Source organism: Malaclemys terrapin, chromosome 25 (assembly GCF_027887155.1).
Source record: "Malaclemys terrapin pileata isolate rMalTer1 chromosome 25, rMalTer1.hap1, whole genome shotgun sequence".
In the NCBI taxonomy this organism is placed as follows: Eukaryota; Metazoa; Chordata; order Testudines; family Emydidae; genus Malaclemys; species Malaclemys terrapin.
The window spans coordinates 11,634,328-11,655,189 of record NC_071529.1 but is presented as its reverse complement, the minus strand read 5'-3'; the positions used below and the strand labels follow the sequence as shown (position 1 = coordinate 11,655,189).

At 61.9% G+C, this 20,862-nt stretch overlaps 1 protein-coding gene across 3 annotated transcripts; it reads right to left on the bottom strand.

Annotated features, from left to right (window-relative positions):
- Nucleotides 1-262: 262 nt before the first annotated feature.
- Nucleotides 263-20,676, bottom strand: OSBPL7 (oxysterol binding protein like 7). 3 transcript variants are annotated; one of them, XM_054014599.1, is made up of 24 exons: nt 20,592-20,630; nt 19,709-19,890; nt 11,945-12,113; nt 11,261-11,383; nt 10,477-10,530; nt 10,038-10,151; nt 9,392-9,514; nt 9,090-9,216; nt 8,780-8,883; nt 8,111-8,203; nt 7,621-7,750; nt 7,315-7,439; nt 6,597-6,704; nt 6,104-6,235; nt 4,443-4,527; nt 3,393-3,721; nt 2,812-2,949; nt 2,399-2,462; nt 2,132-2,210; nt 1,893-2,037; nt 1,495-1,639; nt 1,054-1,180; nt 813-935; nt 263-456 (listed from the first exon to the last, which is right to left on the bottom strand). In XM_054014599.1, the coding sequence occupies exons 3-24, from the start codon at nt 12,035-12,037 to the stop codon at nt 348-350; spliced, it is 2,670 nt and encodes an 889-aa protein (XP_053870574.1). In that variant the 5' UTR covers nt 12,038-12,113; nt 19,709-19,890; nt 20,592-20,630; the 3' UTR covers nt 263-347. The 3 variants fall into 3 exon arrangements, with proteins under 3 accessions (XP_053870574.1, XP_053870573.1, XP_053870575.1); XM_054014598.1 differs by lacking the exon at nt 19,709-19,890 and having other exon boundaries at nt 20,592-20,676; XM_054014600.1 differs by lacking the exon at nt 19,709-19,890 and having other exon boundaries at nt 3,393-3,718; nt 20,592-20,676.
- Between the last annotated feature and the right edge of the window lie 186 nt (nt 20,677-20,862).

The window sequence follows — 20,862 nt, the reverse complement described above, 5'->3', positions numbered from 1 at the left end:
TAATACAAAGCATTTGAAAAATCAAAGCTTCCCCCCCACCCCCCGGATCACGGTGCCCCCCGTGGGGGGGGAAGGCAGAAGTAAGTGCATTGGGTTGGCACCCCCAGCAGTCCCCGAGGTGCCAGCGGGTGCAGGCTGCCCGGCCAGCAGACAGCAGCGATGGGGATGGGATGGGAGCAGGGTGGACCCGGGAAGGGCCAGGACACCTTTCACCCACGGCATCTTCACCCTGTCCACTGGGGGGCACTGCCCAGCGCTGTGGTGCCCCAGACCCTGCCCACTAGTCCCTACGTGCCTGGGAGGCAGGGGCCCAGAGAGCTGGGCAGGGCGGCCCCCAGATGCCGCTGCTACCACAGCACGGGGCTGTCGAGGTTGGCGTAGCCGGGCTCCGCCCGCAGCTTCCAGTAGGTGTCGTTGCTGACCCAGGACTCCTTGCCGCCGGGGTCCGTCTGCTGCCTGCCGGGGAGAGGGGAGGGGGAAGGATGTGGTCAGACACAGGGAGTCCAGGGTCCATCCCAGAGAGCCGGGCAAACAACCGCGGACCGGGCCTTCCGACTAACCTGGGCCCAGCGTCCAGGCCCAAACCCCAACTCGCTCCTCCCAAAATATCCCAGGGGCTCCTCAGCTTGCCCCCCATTTCTGAGGCTCAGGCCCCTCCCAGACCCCAGTTTCCTGCGATCACATTGTGGCTTTGGCATAAGCCAGGACCCGGGGGTCCCACAACCCCCCAGAGCGGCGCCCAGCCCCCTAGGGTCTCCTCCTCAGAGCGGGGCAGGGACGGGGCTCCCAGGAGCTGGGCAGGCAGCCGGTACCTGAAGAAACGCGCCTGGTGGAAGATGTTGTTATCCTCCATGACCCTGCGCCGGTCTCTCTGCAGCTGCTCGATCCGGCGCTTTTGGGACTCTGCGGCCTGCACGTTGCCTTCCTCCAGATACCTAGTGGGGGGGGAATCATTCCTGCAATGAGCTGTGGGGTCTCAGCTATACCCCTCTATCACTCCCCCCCCAAGGAGCTGCGCGAGGCCCAGCGGGTCAGAAGAGGGGGGCCACTCACCGCTGGTCGGGGCGCAGCCGCGTGTCCGTGGAGGGCAGGAAACGCTTGAGCTCCGGCGTCAGCTCGTTCAGCTCCAGGGCGAACTGCGTGAAGCCGTAGTTCTTCTCAAGCTCTCGGGGCATGGGGTCTGCGGGGGGCGGGGGGGTTACACAGATCCGGCCTCTGAGCACCCCTCCCAGTCCAAGCCTCCACCCTCGGATAGCACCCGCCCCCTCTGCAGGGGGCAGTTTCCCAGTCCCCTATGGAGAGCCGGCTCCTATGGGGTGGGGAGGTCTGTCCCTGCAGGGGGCGGTTTCCTAGTCCCCTATGGAGAGCTGGCCCCTATGGGGTGGGGGTGGGGTCTGTCCCTGCAGGGGGTGGTTTCCCAGTCCCCTATAGAAGACCGGCCCCCCCAGCAAGAGGGGACAGCAGTGCCGACACCCTCCCCCCCCCGTTCCTTACTGGGTTTCCAGAGGCACTGCCCGGCGGGGGAGGCGCCGCGGTACAGCCCCTCGTGCCACTTGCCGAAGAGCCGGTGGATCACCTGCCCCCCGCGACTCAGCACGGCCCCCTGCACCTCGTTCACGCTGGAGCTCCAGTACCGGGCCTGTCGGAGGAGGGGAGGGGTTAGGGGGGGGAGACGCCTCGCGGGGGAGGGGGGAGAGACGGCTGGGGTCGGAGGCTGGAGGGGAGGCGTGGGGGCCGAGGGGGGACGTGGGGCCCGGCCCCGCTCTAGGGGGCCATGGGGGACCGTGGGGGCCGCAGGGGGGAGGTAGGAGGCTGGAGGGGACTGTGGGGGCTGTGGGGGCCGCAGAGGGGAGGGGGGAGGCTGGAGGGGACCACGGGGTCCGGCCCCCCACCTTGCAGAAGGTGATCTTGCAGTGGTAGCTGCTGTCCCGGACGTTGCGGATCAGGACTTCGCCGTAATGCTCGATCCAGCGCTGCCCGCTCAGGATGTTGTGGATACAGGACGTCACCTTGTTCCACTCGAAGTGGTCCCCGAACCTTGGCCAGCGAAAGAGACAGTTACCGGGCGCTGTGGGGGGGGGGGGGAACAGGGGCACAGGGCAGGGGCTCACCAGCCCCAGGGGTGACTCACCTGGGCAGCTTGACGTTCACGGTCCCCATGGGGACGATCTCCAGGGACTTGCCCCAGAATTTATTTTTCCACTTCATGTCTGGAGGGAGCAGAGAAAGACGGTCGCGTGCTCAGGGCAGTTCTGACCCAAACCCGCGCTCCTGAGCACGGAGGAGCCCCCCTCCCACAGGGCTCGGACCCACCCCAGCCCCTGGTCCCGCATCCCTGAGCACAGGGAATCACGCTGTCCGGACGGTTCTGACCCCGCCCCGATGCCCTGGTGCTCACCTTGCCAGAAGATGAAGTTGTCTGACTCTGCGTGGCAGGCGGAGACAGGCGGGTGGTGGCAAACCTGCAGGCAGTGGGGAGAGAAAGGAAGAGCCGTGCCGCTGTGTCCTCTGTCTGGAGAGCTGGGGGTGGGGGGAGCTGTAATCCCCCCACCCTCTGCACAAGAGCTTTCTCTCCTCTGCAGCCCCCGCCCCCCATCTCCGTTCTCAGCTATGGACACCTCTCCTCTGTGATACAAAATAATGCTAGGCGAATCCCCACCAGCTGCAAGCAGTACGGTGCTCATGACACACACAGCAGGCAGTTTGGATTCTGCCCAGGAGAGGGCAGGGGTGTCACGTGCACAGTTTGTTACAGTGGCTGACTCCTGTCCTTTTGTCCCACCTCCCCAGCCTGGCCGACTGGCTTAGTACCTGCTCGCTGATGAAGCGGAAGCCTTTGTCCGGCCGAACGCACTCATATGTCTCGCCCAGGACGGGGTTAAAGGGTTTGCTGCCCGCACGGTAATAGGTGGAAGCGTAGGCAGAGACAGCAAAGGCAGCGACGCAGACCTGGGGGGAGAGAGTCACTGGGGCCTGATCCATATTCGGCCATAACGCCCAGGCCCCAGGGCAGGTGGTACTGTGGGTAGGGCTAAGAGGGTGGAGAGGCAGCTACGGGGAGAGATGGGTTCCATTCATCTAGTGGAGGTGGGACCATGAGGTAAGAGCTATGGAGGGGTGGAACTCCCTGCTGCAGGGTGACTGGATTAGACATTTCTAGGAATGAGGACAAATGGCTGCGGAAGGAGCTGCCCGGGCCTTTGACCCTCATGCTTCAGGGCCCGAGCCGTAGGGGTCAGGAAGGTATGTGGCCAGCTGCACAGCAGTGTATGGCTTTTACCTCTTCCCACGAACCCCCCGCCCCCGGGGATGAGCTAGGCCAAAGACGGGACCCCTGGGAACTGCTCTGTTGTGGTGAGGGCGGGGAGGAGGGACAGAGACGGGGGCCGTACCAGGCGCTCGCAGGGGTCGGCGCAGCGGCTGGCGGCGTCCAGCAGGGCGCTGTACTCCAGCTCCTCGCAGAGCCGCTGCAGGGTGTTGAGCGGCTCGTTGAGCTGCACTGGCATGGACACCTTGGACAGGTCCTTGCCCACGTTGTTGCGCAGGATGTTCCACAGGCTGACGTCGCCGGCGGGGACGCTGGGGGCCGGCAGACAGCTCCGGCGCGGGAGCCTCGCGGGCAGCAGCACGGGCAGGGGTAGGGGCAGGGGAGCCGGCAGCGCCCCCACTCCCGGCTCGGACGCGCACAGCGCAGGCCCCCCGTCCGCCGCGCCTCGGCCTGCTGGGGGCAGACATGTGAGTCACCTGGGCCCTCCCCCTAGCCCGTCCCCCTCCCTCAGCTATTGCCCCCCGACTTCTCCCCCTCCCCCCACCCTCCCCTAGCCATCAGCCCCCCCAGCCTGCCCCCCTCCCCGCAGCCACCAGCCCCCCCAACCCATCCCCCTCCCTCAGCTATTGCCCCCCGACTTCTCCCCCTCCCCCCACCCTCCCCTAGCCATCAGCCCCTCCAGCCTGCCCCCCTCCCCGCAGCCACCAGCCCCCCCAACCCATCCCCCTCCCTCAGCTATTGCCCCCCGACTTCTCCCCCTCCCCCCAACCTCCCCTAGCCATCGGCGGCCCCCCAGCCTGCCCCCCTCCCCGCAGCCAACCCCCAGCCTGGCCCTCCCCCAACCCATCACCCACCAACCTCCCCCCACCCATCGGCCCCCCCAACCTGCCCCCCTCCCTGCAGTCATCACCCCCCCAGCCTGCCCCCCTCCTTGCAGCCATCAGCCCCCCCAGCCTGGCCCCTCCCCCAGCCATCACCCCTTAACCTGCTCCTAGCCATCAGCCCCCCAGCCTGACCCCCTCCCCGCAGCCATTGCCTCCTAAACCTGTCCCCTTCCCCTCCCCCCAGCCACTGGCCCCCCAGCTTCGCCACCTCCCCATTGCCCCCCCCATCATTCAGCACCTCCCCCCAACCCCTGATGATCCCACCCCCCACCTTCCCCCGGGGAGGATACCTCTCTGGAAGCGCCCGTCCCCCCCAGCCTCGTCGGAGAGGCTGTTGGTGGCCTCGCTCATGCAGGACTCGTCGTCGTCGGAGGCCTGGAGGGGCAGAAAGGTCACAGAAGCCGGATTGGCAACTAAGGGACTGGGATGGGCACAGGGCGACGGGAGCTGGGGTGGGGGTGGTGGGAGGCTGAGGGCTGCGTGGACGGGAGGGAGGATTAAAGCACAACACCCCCCCCCCCCCCGCCAGAGCCGGTGGGGCAAAATCCCCCACCCTTGGAGCCGCCCATGGGACTAGCCACAGGTCAGACCCACTGGCCAGGCCGGCTGGGAAGCAGCCCCCAGGCTCTGAAGAATGGGGGGGGGGGAACAGAGGGCTGTGTACTAGCCCCTGGCTGCATTTGGCTGCTACCCCACTCCAAATTTGGGAACCCAAGCCCCCGGGAGCCAGAATCCCCCTGCCCCAAAGCACAGACAGGACGGGGGGGGGGTGGGGGCTGCACCCCCCACTAGACTCAGGAAGGGAACGGGGTTTCTAACAGCCAGAGGGCAGGGCGTGGGATAGCAGCCTGGTCAGACAATGCACAGGGTGTTAGGGGCTTCTTAAGGGAGAGAAATGGGGGGAAGGGGTGGTTAGAACTGGGGGGTCTTCAGGGTTAGGGACAGGACTGAGACCACCGGGGGGAGACAAGACAGACCCACCCAGAAGGAGGTGGCTAGAGTCAAGGAAGTGGAGGCAGAGGTGATGGGGAAGGGGGGTTATCCAGGAGCTGGGGGTTCAGTAGCGGAGGACCCAGGATCTGGGTGGAGGGTTGGTGGGGGGGTAGCAGAGAGGGGGTTTAAAGGGGGAGAAGTGGGGGGTGGGGGAGAGGCAGAGTGGGAGCTGGGGGTGGTTTCTAGAGATAAATGGTTCTATGCACCAGGGTCCTGTCTACACGAGACACAAGTAAAAGCTCACGAGAATGAATGGGGGGGCGGGGGGGGAAGGGGCTTCTCAGCCAGCGGCTGGACCAGGGCAGAGGAGGACGGGAGAGAGAGAACAGAGAGAGGCCAGATGAGTGCCACAAAACCCAAACTCAGCCAAGGAAAGGAAAGCAGCAAACAAAGCCGGGCCAGGGCTTTCGCATGGGATGGCTTCTTCTAGCTCCACCCACTTTCCCTAGTCCCTCCCCCTTTCTTAGCTCCTCCCACAGCGTCATTCGGGGTGTCTAAACTTTGTGACCCAGATGGCCACGCTGGCACTGTGTGTGTGTGTGTCCTTGTGTGCACCTGCGGGCGTGGCTGTTGTGAGGGGACACGTGTGCAGATGTGGGGGCTGCGTGTGCCCGCGTACACGACGGCCGTCGTGTCTCTCTGCGTGTGCGGAGGTGTTTGCAGTGGTTGTGCACGGCTGTGCACACAGGTACGTGTGTGTGTTTGCATGGCCAGAGGTGCGTACACCTGTGGGTGTCTCACTGCTCAGGCCTGTGCCAGGTATAACTGACCCAGGACCACCGCTGTCTCGACGCCACGGCTGTCAGCCGGCCACCACGTCAGCGCTGGTGTGTCGACCCTACTGACTGGACCCCAGAGGGAAGCAATAGATGACTGACATAACCTGGCCAGCAGAGGGCAGCGGGGCTCAGGTGCAGGATGGCCCTGCAGCGGGGATCCCCCCAGCCCTGCCCCTCACCTCATTCTCGGAGGAGCTGGCGGACAGGAAGACCTCGCAGGCGTCGAAGAACTCGGTGTGCGAGTCCGAGAGCGAGACGATGCTGCGATTGGACAGCTGCTGCTCCCGCCCCTTGGCCAGGTGGGCGTCAGGCTGCGAGGGGGGAGAAGGGGAGTCACCGCAGGGGCGAAGCCAGGGGGCACCTGGAGGGACTAGGCTCCCCACGGCGGGGCGGGTTTGCTCCCCCCGGGGAACCAGGAGCAGCAGGACTGGCTTGAAGGGGCAGCGCTAGAGAGACACCCCCCCCGTCCAGACTGGACAGCCATCTGCGGGGCGATTCAGTGCAGCACGGCTCCATCGATGGCCCCAGCAACGACCCACAGGTGCCGCCCATCCCGGCGTGAGAGGGAACGGGGGGGCGGGGAGGCTTCCTCCGTCGTCCGATCCTGATTTCCACCGAGGGGCACGAACCCCTCTCCCTCTCCCCTCCCCCCCACCCCTGAGGGTGCCTGACCTCGTCCGGGTGCAGCGAGGTGAACGAGGCGAGCGTGGCGTCGGAGGAGATGGAGAGGGAGTGGAAACGCCGCAGATACTCCGTGTGGTCCGGGTTGTGCGAGGGAGCCTGGGCCGGGAGGAGACAAGGGAACGCTGAGAGGGAGGAGGGGGGGGCGTTCCTAGGAGCACATCCCTTCCTTCCTCCCCCCCCCGAGGCTGGCCGATCACCCCCGCCGTGTCCTGCCGGGCTCTGCTGATCACAGGTGCACAGCGTAGCCTTCCCCCCCACACCCTCCAGGCGAGAGCACAGTCACCCAGCCAGGCCTTGCACAGAGCCACCCAAGGGTCCATACGTCCAGTCGCTACGGCCCCGGGCGGGATTCGAACCCGGGACCCGGAGCTTCTCCGTCTCGTTAGCTAGCGGGACCTCCATGCTGGCGGGTGCCTGGGCAGGGGGGAGCGCAGGATCTCCTACCCGGCGACACCCGCTCCAGTCTAGACCCCGGCTAACCCGATGCCTACAAGCGCCTGGGTCTTTTTCCCCCTCTAGTGGCCGCAGCCTCGTCCTTCAGCTCAAGCGCCAGCCGCTCACGTGTCAAGCCAGAGTGGCCGGGTTCAGGTCCCCACTCGCCACCCACCCAGGGGGCCGGGGGGCAAAGCTGGGATCGGCCCGCAGCTCCCCGCGGTGGCAGAGAGGGAGGGCGCGGCGCCTGGACCACGCGCACCCGGTGCCTTACCCCGGCCACGGCTGCGTTCCTGGCACCGCCCGCCCGGCGTTGCAAATCCAGCGCCCGCCGCATCTCCTGGAGGCGATTCCTCTCCGCGGTCAGCGCGGCTACCACGCTGCTGAGGGACCCGTGCACTAGAGAAGGGGTCGGGACAGGGTAGGGGAGACAAGGTCAGGCTGCCCCCCACGTTCACCCGGCGCTGAGCTTTGTCTCCCCCCAGTGGCTGGACCAGGGAAAGCGCTTTGCGCGTCTCCCCGGGCGGCGGCGGCTTGTGCCCCATGGCCTGTCCCCCCCACCACTGCCGACCCATCCCACCTTTCTGGGCCAGGGTCCAGAAGTTCCTTTGCAGCTGGCTGTACTCCGGGGGGAGGCTGAAGGCCGGCTGGCTCTGGCTCGACTCCAGGTAGCGCGAGAGGTTGGGGACGGAGCCGTGCAGACGGCCTACCTGTGGGGGCACGGAGCGGGGGAGGGTTAGATCCCCCCCTTTCGTACGTCAGCATGACCTCTGACCCCCCAAGGGGCTTAGCGCCGTCCTCAGAGACCGGCCCCCCCAGCCACTAGGCCGCGCCTCTGCGGTGAATCTGGCGCGGGCGGGGCTCTCCCCCTGACTCGGCACCACATGGGATCTGGGCTCTCGTGGCCACACCTTGGGGGTCTCCTGCTGTGGCCTCCCCCAGCCCCCTCATTTGCCTCTCCTATGGCCGGCTCCAGCCTTCGACCCCAGCAGCGCATGGGTCTGGGGAAAGTCGAAGCAGCAGGCCCCTCCTCCGGCCGACGCCGGAGCCCTCCCCAGGGCCCCGCTCACCCTGCCGATGGTGTCGTCTTTGGCAAAGCTCTGGGTGCACCACATCCTGGTGGTTCGCTTCCCCTTTTTGGGTCTCTCTGCAGCTGCCGAGGCCTGTAACCAAAGAGAGAGCATGAGACCCCCCTGGCAAGAGGGGAAGGAACACGGATGTGCTGGGGGTTGGGGGGGGAAGGCAAGGGGCAGACTCAGGTGGCAGTGGTGCACAGGGATCGCTCACTAGTGTGAAATGCAGCCACCTCTGGGGTGAAGCATGGGGCCTAGTAAACAGCCAGCGGTGCACAGGGATCGCTCACTGAATGTGAAATGCAGCCACCTCTGGGGTGAAGCACAGGGCCCAATTAACAACCATGCTGCACCTGGCTAGTGAATCTGAGTCCCCACTGCCCTGCCCCACCCGCTGCCAACAGCCCCTGGGAAGCTCAGACCCAGGCCATCCATGTGGATGCCTTTGCACCTAGGACCCCTGTGCAGAGCCCATCACCATGGATTCAGGGCACGATCCCTCCCCTGCGCTCCCCTTTGTGATCTGGGGCCGTCTCCACTCTCAGCAATACGTGCCCTGATCTCAGCCCTGCCCCCGGCTGCCCTGCAGGGTATCCCTGACGCTGAGCTCCCTAGGGGGCCGGCACTGCCCCATAGGAAGGATCCAGCCCCCCCACCCGCAGTCACCTGGCTGTTGGAGATGAGGGGCGCGGACGGGATGCGGTGCAAGGTCTCCAGGCTCTGGAGCAACTTGTTCAGCTCCTGCAGCTTCCCCTGGCACTCGGAGAGCTCTGAGATGGGGGGAGGGGGGGGCAGACGGGGGCCAGGAACAGAGAGAAATAGGGAAGCAGCCATGGTGAACAAGAGCAGGTGGGTGCCACACTCCCCGCCCCCATCGCTCGGGCAGGGGGACGGGGCGCCCAAAGGGCCCCTCGGGTCGGGAGCCACAGTCCCCCCCGATTTCACACCCCGGCCCCAGCCGTCCCGCCCCACTCACCTGCCGAGCACCTATCCAGCCCCTCGCTGTCCTTCAGCCAGGCGTTCACCTTGTCCCGGGGGCTGGTCAGCGCAGAGAGGGCCGGGGCGCCGTCCGACGGCAGGACGCGGTTCCGGGAGCCGTAGCCCTGGGGGACGCAGGGGTAGGGGGGTTAGGGGAGCTCCCTGGGGAAGACTCTGTCCAGAGGGGGAGGGGGAGGGGGAGGCCCGGACGCCTGGGTTCCATCTCCCATGACCTGCCCACCCTCACACACACACCCCCAGTCCCCTCCCGTGCTCCCAAAGCGGATGGGCAGCGCTCACCTGGGCGGGGGGCGGGACTCGCCCATCCGGGCCCCCCGTGGGCACAGGGCACTTGGGCTTCTCCGCCAGGCGGTGGGAGCACAGCTTGGCCACCCAGCTGGTAAAGAGCTCTTGGGATTTGATCTGCAGTAGGGGGAGACCCCAGAGAGTGGGGAGGGGGGAGAGACGGGACATGTGTCATAGACATCCCCACTCCATAGCCCCGGCCTCCCCCTCCCACCACCTCCTCCTGCTCTCCCTGTTCCCCAACCCTCTCTCCCCCCAGTCACTTCCCTCCCCTAACCCTCTCTCCCCCTACTCCCTCCCCGTCCCCCCTCTCCCCCATCTCCTCCCTCCCCCCACCCATTCTCCCCATCCTGTCTCCTCTCTCCCCGTCCGCCCCGTCTCCTTCCTCCCCGCACCCTCTCTCCCTATCCTCCCCCACCGACCTGTCTCCTCCCTCCCCAGCCCCCATCTCCTCCCTCCCCCACCCTCTCTCCCCATCCTCCCCCTGTCCCCCATCTCCTCCCTCCCCATCCCCCCCATCTACTCCCTCCTCCCACCCTCTCTTCCCATCCTCCCCCCGTCCTGTCTCCTCCCTCCCCAATCTCTCTCCCCATCCCATCCTGTCTCCTCCCTCCCCCACCCGCTCTTCCCATGAGCAGACCTTGAGGTGGTAGATGTTCTCCTCCGTGTCCAGGTCCACGCGCTGCGCTTTCCTGTTGATGGACATGACGGCCAGACGGACGTCGACGGAGCCGTGCAGTTTGCCCTTGAGGACCTGGAAGGGGCGGGGTTGCAGGCCCGGGTCAGCCGGGGCGCGAACGGGCACTGGGCAGCGCCCGAGTGCGCGGGATTCCACCCCCGCGTCTCAGTGCTCCGCCCCGCCCACCTCGCCCCACCTGGATCGGGGGAAGAACGGTCCCCAGTGAGAGACCCCTTTCTAACTGGCCCCACTTGGGGGGGGGGGGATGGGGTGAAATGGGCGCACGATCTATAGGGTTCCCCCTAAACACAGAGTCCTTGCAAGCCAGCTCCAGCACCCCCACCCCCAGGCAGACTGATCCAGAGGCCAGGACGGGCATTCAGCCCTGTGCCATACTCACATCCTGGCGCGTGGTGGCGTATTTCAGGATCCCCTCCTCCAGCATGAAGTATCTCTGCGGGAGGAAGAGGAGAAGGAAATGAGGCTGAAGGAGGGAGGAGAGGGCGGGGACGCCAGGGGGCAGAGGGCAGCATGATCTGCCCCCAGGAGCCCAGCTCACGCGCTGGATTCAAGGCGCCTAGAGGATGCCAAAGCACCTTCCAAACGACATCCCAGAATCGCTTCCCCCAGCACTGAAATGCAGCTGCCTCTGGGGTGGAGCACAGGACCCGATTAACAGCCACACTGCCCACGGCCAGCTCATAGAGCCGCAAAATGCAGCCAGGCCTGGGCTGGAAGCTATTGAACAGCGCGTGGCAGTTTAGGACAGGAAGTGAAGAAGAATTGTGAAGCTGCAGGGGGAAATCCCCTGGGGACAGAATGTAACCACCCAAGCTGGGAGCTGACCAAGGAAACCAGGGTCAACCAACGCCCCAGCGTTAGCCAGATGCCCTTCATCCCTGGGCTCTGTGACGACACAGGCAGGGCCTTGCGGGGGCATTCGATCAGCGCCGGCGTGGGGAAGAGCGCCCCCTGCTGGGGCAACGCCCTGAGTTTCCCTTCGCGGTCCCCCAGCTGAGGGCACAGCCCTGGACGAGGCGGCTGGGGATTGAGAGCTTGCCGCAGTCCCCTGCCCCACGAGGGGTCGCCCCCAGCTGCACTGCAAGGAGGCCGTGATGCGACAGTGGGGTGCCGGGTTGCGGAAGGGGGGTGGTTTTCTATCCCCCCCTCCTTCTCCTTCTCACCTTATGCCAGCCCTTCAGGGGCCACTTCCTCTTCTTCAGCAGGTAGCCCTCGTGCCGCTCCAGCTCCTGACCGGGCCCGGTCCTGCTCCGGGGCTCGTCCACCACCTCCCAGCACTCAGAGCCCTGCAGCACACGGGTGGGGGGGTCTGATTAGGAACGGACAGGCCCCAACGCTGCTCCCCCCAGGCGCCGAGGAAGGTAACAAGTCATATAGTAATCCCTGCGCTGCTCCCTCAGTGCCCCTGAGCCACGCGTTCCTTGGCGTGACCGGGCTGACTGACCATGATCTCTCTGTCTCACACACACCACCCAGAGCTGTGGGGATACCAGCGCCGATCGGCACTAGGAAATGGCCGTACCCTACTGCAGGTCGGGATAGCAGGGGGCTGGGGGCCCCATCAGACCTCTTTCCGGTCCCTGCCTTTGCTCCAGTTTAAAGCAACATGGGCCCCAGAGAACATCCTTGGCTCCCAAGTCACTGATGGGCAGAGTCAGGCCTCCTCGCTGGCTGGCCCCGCTTTTGCCCCGCAGGGCACCTGGTTCTGGGGCGAGATCTCCAGCGTCCTCTTTCCCGCCCCCCTCCTGAGTCTCCCCAGAGAGGAGCCTCCCCCGGCCCAGCTCTGGTCCCGGGGGCAGGGGAGGGTCTGCTAGGAGCGTCGGCGAGAGGGAGGGGAGATGCCGGACCTGGTGAGCGCTGCTGTGCTTGGAAGACACGGTGCTGTTGGACCTGGACGGCACCCTCCGGGGGGAGGCCAGCTCCTTCTCGTGACTGCCCATGGCCGGGGGCTCCCTCTCGTGAACGGAATGGCCCTCGGTGTCAGGCCACCGCCTTCATCTCCAGCTCGGAGCCCCCCTGCGGGGAGAGAAACCAAAACCCGGCTTGTTACTGCCTGGGAGCGGTGCTGCCGCGGCGACATTGTGACCCGCTTCCTGGAACTGCAGCTCTCATGAGAACGACAGGCAGGTTCCAGGTTGGGGGCAGACATCTCGATCCCAACCCGCAGCCCCTGCTATTCCAGCGCTCGAACCCGGCCCAGCTCTACCGACGCGCCTCACTCCCGACCCGCAGCCCCTGCTATTCCAGCACTCGAACCCGGCCCAGCTCTACCGATGCTCCTCATTCCCGACCCGCACCCCCTGCTATTCCAGCCCTCGAACCCGGCCCAGCTCTACCGATGCGCCTCACTCCCGACCCGCAGCCCCTGCTATTCCAGCGCTCGAACCCGGCCCAGCTCTACCAATGCTCCTCACTCCCGACCCGCAGCCCCTGCTATTCCAGCCCTCGAACCCGGCCCAGCTCTATTGATGCTCCTCACTCCCGACCTGCACCCCCTGCTATTCCAGCCCTCGAACCCTGCCCAGCTCTACCGATGCTCCTCATTCCCGACCCGCACCCCCTGCTATTCCAGCCCTCGAACCCGGCCCAGCTCTACCGATGCGCCTCATTCCCGACCCGAAGCCCCCTTCTGTTCCAGTCCAGTTCTGGAATTTGGCCTGGACACTGGAGCTAACACCCTTGCACTTACAAGAAGGGTGACGGGATCTTTAACACATCCACGGACAAGGGGCTATTTGCAAATTTCTCACCCTGATCGCTTAGGGCTCCGTGGAGTGGAAGCTAAAGCAGATGCAGGATCTTGCCTTCAGAGTTTAGCCAGCCAGGGGCAGACCCCGGTGCCTTCCCTTCTGCCTCGCTCTCATTTTGCAAAGAGGTGAGAACTCTGGACCTCTGGCCAGGAAGCACGTACCCCGCTGTACACAGACCTTTACCTCGCACGTCCCGCCCAAACAACCATCACCCCTACAACCCCTGGGACTTTTATTTTTTGCAAGCAGGAGCCTTTCCAAGGCTGGCTTCGGGCTAAAAGCCAGCTTATTCCCATGGAGACCAGAGATCCAGACAGTACTTGATATGGGCCATGTGGCCAAGCCAGCTCTGATCCGCTCAGCTCAGGGTTACGTGCAGTGCAGTGTCACCTGACTGCACTCGTGGGGCCAGACCCCCAGCCGGGGTAAATCAGAACAGTTCCACGGTGGCAGATTTACACTCACTGAGGATCCGGCCCTTCGGCTTTTCTGTTTTGCTCCGAAATGCAAGCGAGAGCTCCGAGGGGCTTCGCGCTCCGTTGGAACGTCGGATCACAGGAGCTGGACCCTTTTGGTCCCGTATAGGCCAGGGCAGGCTCGGTCCTGACAACACTCCTGCCCCTCTGTCCTGTCTGGCTTTAAGGGTCCCTGGGCACAAAGCTTCCCCCACTTCCCTTGGCAGACTGTTCCACAGCCCTAAGAGATCTCACCGCGATGCATAAGGCTTGAGAAGCCGCATCTACTTGGCACACCGTGTGTAAGTTGCAGTTGAGCAAAGGAACCCCTGGGCTGGGGGAGCTGCCTCCGGGGGAGATGCCGATAGCTTATGGAAGTGTCTCCATGATAGGAGGCTTGGAGCGGAAGTGCCAGAACTGGAGGCTCGTCTAACTGTGGGGAATACCCAGCAGGCCCTGGGGCCCATGGTGATGCACAAAGCTCTGCAAATATCCTGGCGCAAAGGAAAGACAGTCAGAATAGTGAGAGGCCAACAGGGATCCATCAGGAACTCTTTAGTGACCTGGAAATCAAAAAGGGAACCCTACAAAAGGGTAGGATCAACTTCTATCCTCTCCTCTTGAGTAGGATCTACAACAGGGGTCGGCAACCTTTCAGACATGGTGTGCCAAGTCTTCATTTATTCACTCTAATTTAAGGTTTCACATGCCAGTAATACATTTTAATGTTTTTAGAAGGTCTCTTTCTATAAGTCTATAATATATAACTAAACTATTGTTGTGTGTAAAGTAAATAAGGTTTTTAAAATGTTTAAGAAGCTTCATTGAAAATTAAATTAAAATGCAGAGCCCCCCGGACCAGTGACCAGGACCCAGGCAGTGTGAGTGCCACTGAAAATCAGCTCGCGTGCCACCTTCAGCACGTGTGCCATAGGTTGCCTACCCCTGATCTACAGCCTAGTAGGATGTGGACAAATCGCTAAGGATGAATATAAACTAATGGCACAAGCATGGAGGCACAACAACGAAAAGGCGAAGGCACAAGCTAAGTGTAACTCATCTAGGAGCATAAGAGACAGGAAGAAGAGGTTCTGTAAATACATTAGGAGCAAGAGAATGCCAAAGGGAAGTGTAGGTCCTCTACTTAGCAGGGAAGGGGAGCTAATAGTGGATGGTGACATCAAGAAGGCTGAGGTGTTTAATACCTATTTTGCTTCAAAAAGAACAGGAGGACTTGTGGCACCTTAGAGACTAACACATTTATTTGAGCACAAGCTTTCGTGGGCTACAACCCACTTCTTCGGATGCATAGAATGGAACATATAGTAAGGAGATATATATATACACACACATACAGAGAACATGAAAAGGTGGGAGTTTCATCTTCTCTGTATGTGTATCTAGATCTCCTTACTATATGTTCCATTCTATGCGTCCGATGAAGCGGGCTGTAGCCCACGAAAGCTTATGCTCTAATAAATTTGTTAGTCTCTAAGGTGCCACAAGTCCTCCTGTTCTTTTTGCGGATACAGACTAACACGGCGGCTACTCTGAAACCTGTTATTTTGCTTCAGTCTTCACCACAAAGATTAATTGTGAGCAGATACTGAACACAATTAACATTAACAAGGGGGCAGGAACTCAAGCCAGAAGAAGGAAAGAACGGGTTAAAGAACATCTTGGTAGGTTAGATGTATTCAAGCCAGCAGGGCCTAATTAAATTCACCCCACACTACTTAAGGCACTAGCTAAAGCAAGTTCGGAAATGTTAGCAAATATCTTTGCGAACTCATAGAGGACAGGTCGGGCCCCAGAGGATTAGAGAGGGCAAACCTAGCGGAAGTCGAGGGGTTTGTGGGCGAGCGGGAGAGGACGCCCCAGTGAGGGGACAGGCCCTCCTCAGCACAGAGGCTCAGCTGGTCCGATCCGGCTGTTGTCTCTCTCCCCTCCCACCCCGCTTTTCGGGTCAGGAGCTTTCGTCTCCTCCCCACGAGGCAGGACACAAGAGTCTAGAGCAGCGATACTCCGACCTCAGGGGATCTGGAGCCAAATTAACATTACCCAAAAGAGCCCTGGCCCTGGGAATTCATGGCTTCATTAATTACTTGGATACATAATTTTCACAGCAAGGTAGACTGACCAAGTAGTCTACAATTGGTTAATAACAGAGGGAAAGCATCCTGATTGGTTAGGAGCTGAGATCGGTTAATAATTAAATCTCACAGGGTTTTAATATCATGTGCTGCAAAGAGCCACTTGCAGTTTGAGTATCGTGGGTCCAGATGTATTGGGGGGTCGGGGGGGGGGGAATTGCTTGCTGCTGAAGGAGGATCAGAGACGGCCATGGCTGGAGACACCAGACGGGGGGGCCGGTGATCCTGTCTTAGCTGCCTGGCTGACTTGCACAGGGTCAGACTGGTTGCCAGATTTGGGGGTTGTATGGGATTCCCCTCCTCCCCCCCAGAGCAGATTGGCGGGGACCTCATGGGGTGGATTCTCCTTCCTCTGCAGCGGGGCGCCAGTCGCCCGCTGGGATCGCCTGGGCAGATCACACCTGATCAACTCCCTGCCACGGGAGGAGCCTTGGGCACAGCAACCAACCCTGCGGCGGCCCCTCGGTCTCTGCCTAGGCAGTTTAGTCTCCGGAGGATTGAAATGCGTTAGTCGAACTGAAGTCTTTGGGTTCAATACAGGATGAACATTACTGGCCTGTAGCTATACGGAGGGTCAGACTAGATGATCTAATGGCCCCTTCTGACGGGGTGTGATGCCGCACACAAGCGTCAGGCCACGCCGGGTCAGACCAATGGGCCATCGAGCCCAGCGTCCTGTCTTCTGACAGTGGCCGGTGCCAGGTGCCCCAGAGGGAATGAACAGAACAGGGCAATTATCGAGTGATCCATCCCCTGTCGTCCAGTCCCAGCGTCTGGCAGTCAGAGGCTATGGGACACCCAGAGAATGGAGTTGCATCCCCTGCCCATCTTGGCTAATGGCCACTGATGGACCTGTCCTCCATGAATGGATCTCATTCTTTTTTGAAGCCCGTTCTAGTTTTGGCCTTCACAACATCCCCCAGCAGTGAGTTCCACAGGTTGACTGTCCATCCATCACTGACACCCCGTTCCCCATGTCTCTGCCTCCCCACCCCTCACCCTCAGAGCCTGGCATCCCACAACCGACCCCATGGGGAAGAGGGTGAGGGGTGAGCCCGGCACCCCCCATCCGCTTCTCCCCGTAACCCTCCTGCTCCCGAAGAAGCCATGACCCAGGGCACCCGGCAGCTGGCAGGATCCCTGCTAACAACCCCGGCAGAGCCCAAGTGGGGACCTGGGGAGGAAGCAGGTCTGGAGACCTTGAGGGAGCATGGTGGGGGAGGGGAAACTCAGCATGTGGCCCTCCCTGTCCTTCTCCTTTGCACCCTCCCTTGGCAAACAAATCTGTGTGTTTCTGCCAAGGGGGGGTGGATGGGTGGGAGGGCTTAACAGGGTTCTACACCTTGCCTTTCCCTGATGCTATGACAACAGGGTCATTCACAAGCCTCAGGAAGGTTTAACCCTTTCAGCACTGGGCATTTCTCAGCTTCCCCATCAGCTCATAGGCCTCTGTGTTTATCCCATTTGCACCCAGAGATCTGGGGAATATACTACAGATGGGGGAAACTGAGGCACAGAGCGGGGAAGCGATCTGACCAAGATCACACAGCCAGGGTGGTGGGAGTCAGAAATAGAATCCAGGGTCCTGATTCTGGCCCCCCGGGCATGAGCCACAACACATAATCCATCCTTCCCAGAGCTGAAACAGAACCCAGGTCTCCTGACTCCCAGCTCTACTGCTGTCCCCTTCCAACGTCGGGAAAGAAACCCAGAAGTCCTGACTCAAAGACCCCTGCTGCGACCCCTGCAGCGCGGTCTGCCCCCCAGGAAAGCTGGAGACAGTGTTCCAAATCCCCCCCTCCCCGAATAAGCCCACAATGGAGAGTAGGAAAGACACAAAGGCAGCAAATGTGTGCCCTGGACACACAGTGGGTGCCACAAATGCCCCCCAAGGAGGATGGGGGTGGGGACTTGCTGGATGGACTGAACAGGTCCCTCCCACACTTCTGAGGACCTCGGGCCAAACTCTCCACCCACCCTGGGATCCTGCCTCCTCCAGCAGCTCCGAGCCCTCTCAGCCATCTCTCCAGGACACCGCGTTCTGCCTCCTCTGATCACCCCTGACACCCACATCAGCCCTCCCCCTCTGCCAATGACCCCCTCCGCCTCCCAGCCCCGGGAAGCACTAGCTGGAATGCCAGGTATAGCCCAGCCCCCCACCATTGCCTGCTGCCCCCTCCGCCCCACACAGAGAGCTGCCGTGGCCCCAGACCCCCACCCCTCCTCGCCATCTCTCCTGGCCCACCACTCTTCACTCCTCCACCCCCCATTTGCACAACCTCCTCTCACCTCTTTCAGTTCAATACAGGGAAGCGGCCTGAGCCCTGGGCCGGGGTCTGTTTGCATAACAGCAGCACCTAGGGGCCCCATTGTGCCAAGTGCTGCATGTAATAAGAGGCAGTCCCTGCCCCCAAGGGCTCACAGGCTGAATAGACAAGGGTGGGAGGGGAAACTGAGGCACAGAGCAGGGCTGTGACTTGCCCAGGGTCCCACAGCAAGTCAGTGGCAGAGCTGGGAACAGAGCCCACTGAAGTCAACAGGAGAACCTCCTAATCACAGGGTACGAGCATCAGGGGGGCCAACACCTACCTCCTCCCCCCCAAATATTTCTTAGCCACGCTCCAGCTTTTATGTCATCTGAAATCTCAGTCACCAAGACCCAGTACACGCTGATCACAAACCCAGATGCAACTCAAACTGGAGGGAAACTGACATTTTCCAAGCAAATTTCTGTTCACTACACGACTTTTTTGTTTTAACGTGAGCTACCACGTGAAACATAAAAAGGAGAGTAAATACATATATAGCGCAGCGACTAGCTAAGCAGGGTCCTGTCCCCTGACTGGGGCTCCTTGGTGATATGATAATGCAAATAATAATAATAACAATACATTATATAGACAAACACCCACCCCTCGTATAAATTCAGATGAGGCTAAAAAGTACCGAAGTCTCAGGCAGTGAGTCTAATGGTTAGAGCAGGAGACTGGGACCCAAGACTCCTGGGCGCCACTCCCGGCTCTGGGGTCTAGTGCTTAGAGCAGAGGGACTCAAGGAACCAGGACTCCTGGGTTCTAATCCCAACTCTGGGAGGAGAGAGTGTTTAGTGGTTAGAACAGAGGTGTCTTGGAACCAGGACTATTAGGTTCTACTCCCAGCTTTGCCACTAATCCACTGTCTCACCTCAGACAAGTCACTCCCGTCCCCCCGTGCCTCAGTTTTCCCCATCTGAAATGGGGATAACGATACTGACCCACCTCAGATGGGATTTTCAGTCTTGACTCCCCAACACCCATGAAGCACTTTGAGATTCCTGAGTAGAAAATGCTGGAGAAGGGCCCAGCGTCACTCTTACACAGGGTGGAGAAAAACGGCTAAGAGTTCTTTTGGCTTCTCTTCCGAGGACAAGTGCAACTTCCCCTTGACAGCTAATGACCTGGGAGCTGCCAGGCAGCCGGGGTTCAGAGTGCAACCTCCATCCTCCCCCGCTGCCCCGCCTCATTCTGCTTCCTCGGCATTTCCTACACGTGGCCCGCAGTGACTCAGTACCTATGCAGGCAGCTCATGAAGGCAGATCCCCTTCTTTACCCTCCTACCTTGGGGGTGACCTGCTGCGCTCAGCCACCACATACCTCACAGGCTGATAATCTGTGAACCGACCACAGGCCACAAAGTCCGGAGGGCCTGGCTCCGTACAGGCGGAGGGAGGGGGTGTTGGAGTCAGGAAACAGGGGCGGTGTTGGGAGTGGTGCAAAGATGAGGGAGGACCTGGAAAGGGTTTAAGGGCAGTGGGGGAATGGCAGGGTCCCTTAGGTGTTGTTTTATATAGACACCCACCAAAATGAGGGTGAATCTGACAACTCGAGACTAGACCGAGGGCTTTGGTTCCAGGACCAGGCACAGATCAGATTTGCCAAGTGGGTGCTGAAGGCCCAGATTGTCGGAGCCGAGTGCTGGCCCTGAGCCGCTGTGAAATCTGGCCCCACGCTCCCTTGTCGTTCCAATCTATCAGCCCTTCAGGGCCAGGATTGTCTCGTAGCCTGTGTTTGTACAGCACCCAGCACAACGGGACTCTGGGTGCTACTGTCACACAAACAGCTACAAGACGTGTGTAAATGAACCTGACGAGGCGTGCGCCACGGGGAGGTCCCGTCTCCCTCCACTCATTGTAAATTTCCGCCCTGCCTGCCCCCTCAACGCTATCAGATCTGCGTACCCACTCGGATGTCACCCATCGCCGCTGCTAAAAATACCTGAGATGTCTACGGTGCTTTTCAGCCCAGCGGGCTTTGCGAATGAAGTGTCTGAGCCTCGCTTCACCCAGGCATTCTGAAATGCAGCAGCTTCTGGGGTGGAACACAGCGGCTGCTCAACAGTCACGCTGTCCCACAGTTTTAGGACAGGGAGGGAAGGAGAAGGCTGTACCCAAGTGAAACTGCAGGAGGAATTTAAGGAGGCAGAATGCAATTACAATTGGGCTGGACAGCAGGGCAACACCCCGGCCCAATAAGACCACTAATAATTGACCCTTTGTATGTTCAAACCACTGTCTCATCCTCCTTTAGGGCACTTCAGCCAGTATCCCTAACCCCACTTTACAGATGGGGGAAACTGAGGCAGGGGGGGAAAGAAGTGACTTGCCCAAGGCCATTCAGCAAGTTAGCGGCAGAACTAGGAACGGAACCCAGGCGTCCTGGCTGCCTGTCTCCTACTCTAACCCCTAGTCGGCACTGCCTTTCCCCAGCTGAAAATAGGACCCAGGCGTCCTGGCTGCCTGTCTCCTGCTCTAACCCCTAGTCGGCACTGCCTTTCCCCGCTGAAAATAGAACCCAGGCGTCCTGGCTACCAGGACAGCACCCAGCCCACCGGGGTCCCGGTCCGTGACGGGGGCTGCCAGTCGCTACCCACCGCAACTACCCTATTACACACCGGCCCCCCAGAGCTGGGGCCAGACCCCCAGCCAGAGCCCCTTCCTGGAGGGGGGACAGACAGACAGAGACAGAGACAGACCCCCGCCCGTGCCAGCGCAGGGTCCGAGGAGACCCCCCCCCCGTGCCCAGCCCCCCACCCCGGAGCCCGGCAAGGGAGCCCCGGAGCGGGCAGGGGCGCGGCCGGCCCCGCGGGACGGCCCCTTACCTAGGCGTGCGGGGGCAGCCCCAGCCCCGCGCCGGCCCCTCCGCCTCCGGCCGGCCGCCTCCGTGCCCAGCGCCGCCGCGGCTGGCAGCAGGAAGCCGGAACACGGAAGAAAGCGGCAGCGGCTCTCTCGCCCCTAATCCCCTAACGCGGCTCGGCTCTGCCCCCCTGCTCCGTGGAGGACTCGGGACCGGGACCGGGACCGGGACCGCGCGGTCCGGACGCGTCCGGTCCAGCCTTCCCGGGCAGGGTCCCGTTCTCGAACCGGGCGCTG

Coding starts and splice junctions, on each gene's coding strand:
- OSBPL7 (XM_054014598.1), bottom strand. CDS start 12,037: ATGGGCAGTCACGAGAAGGAGCTGGCCTCCCCCCGGAGGGTGCCGTCC. Junction 9,217..9,391: donor GAGTCCCGCCCCCCGCCCAG/GTGAGCGCTGCC, acceptor TGCGTCCCCCAG/GGCTACGGCTCCCGGAACCG. Junction 4,528..6,103: donor CCAGCTCCTCCGAGAATGAG/GTGAGGGGCAGG, acceptor CTGCCCCTCCAG/GCCTCCGACGACGACGAGTC.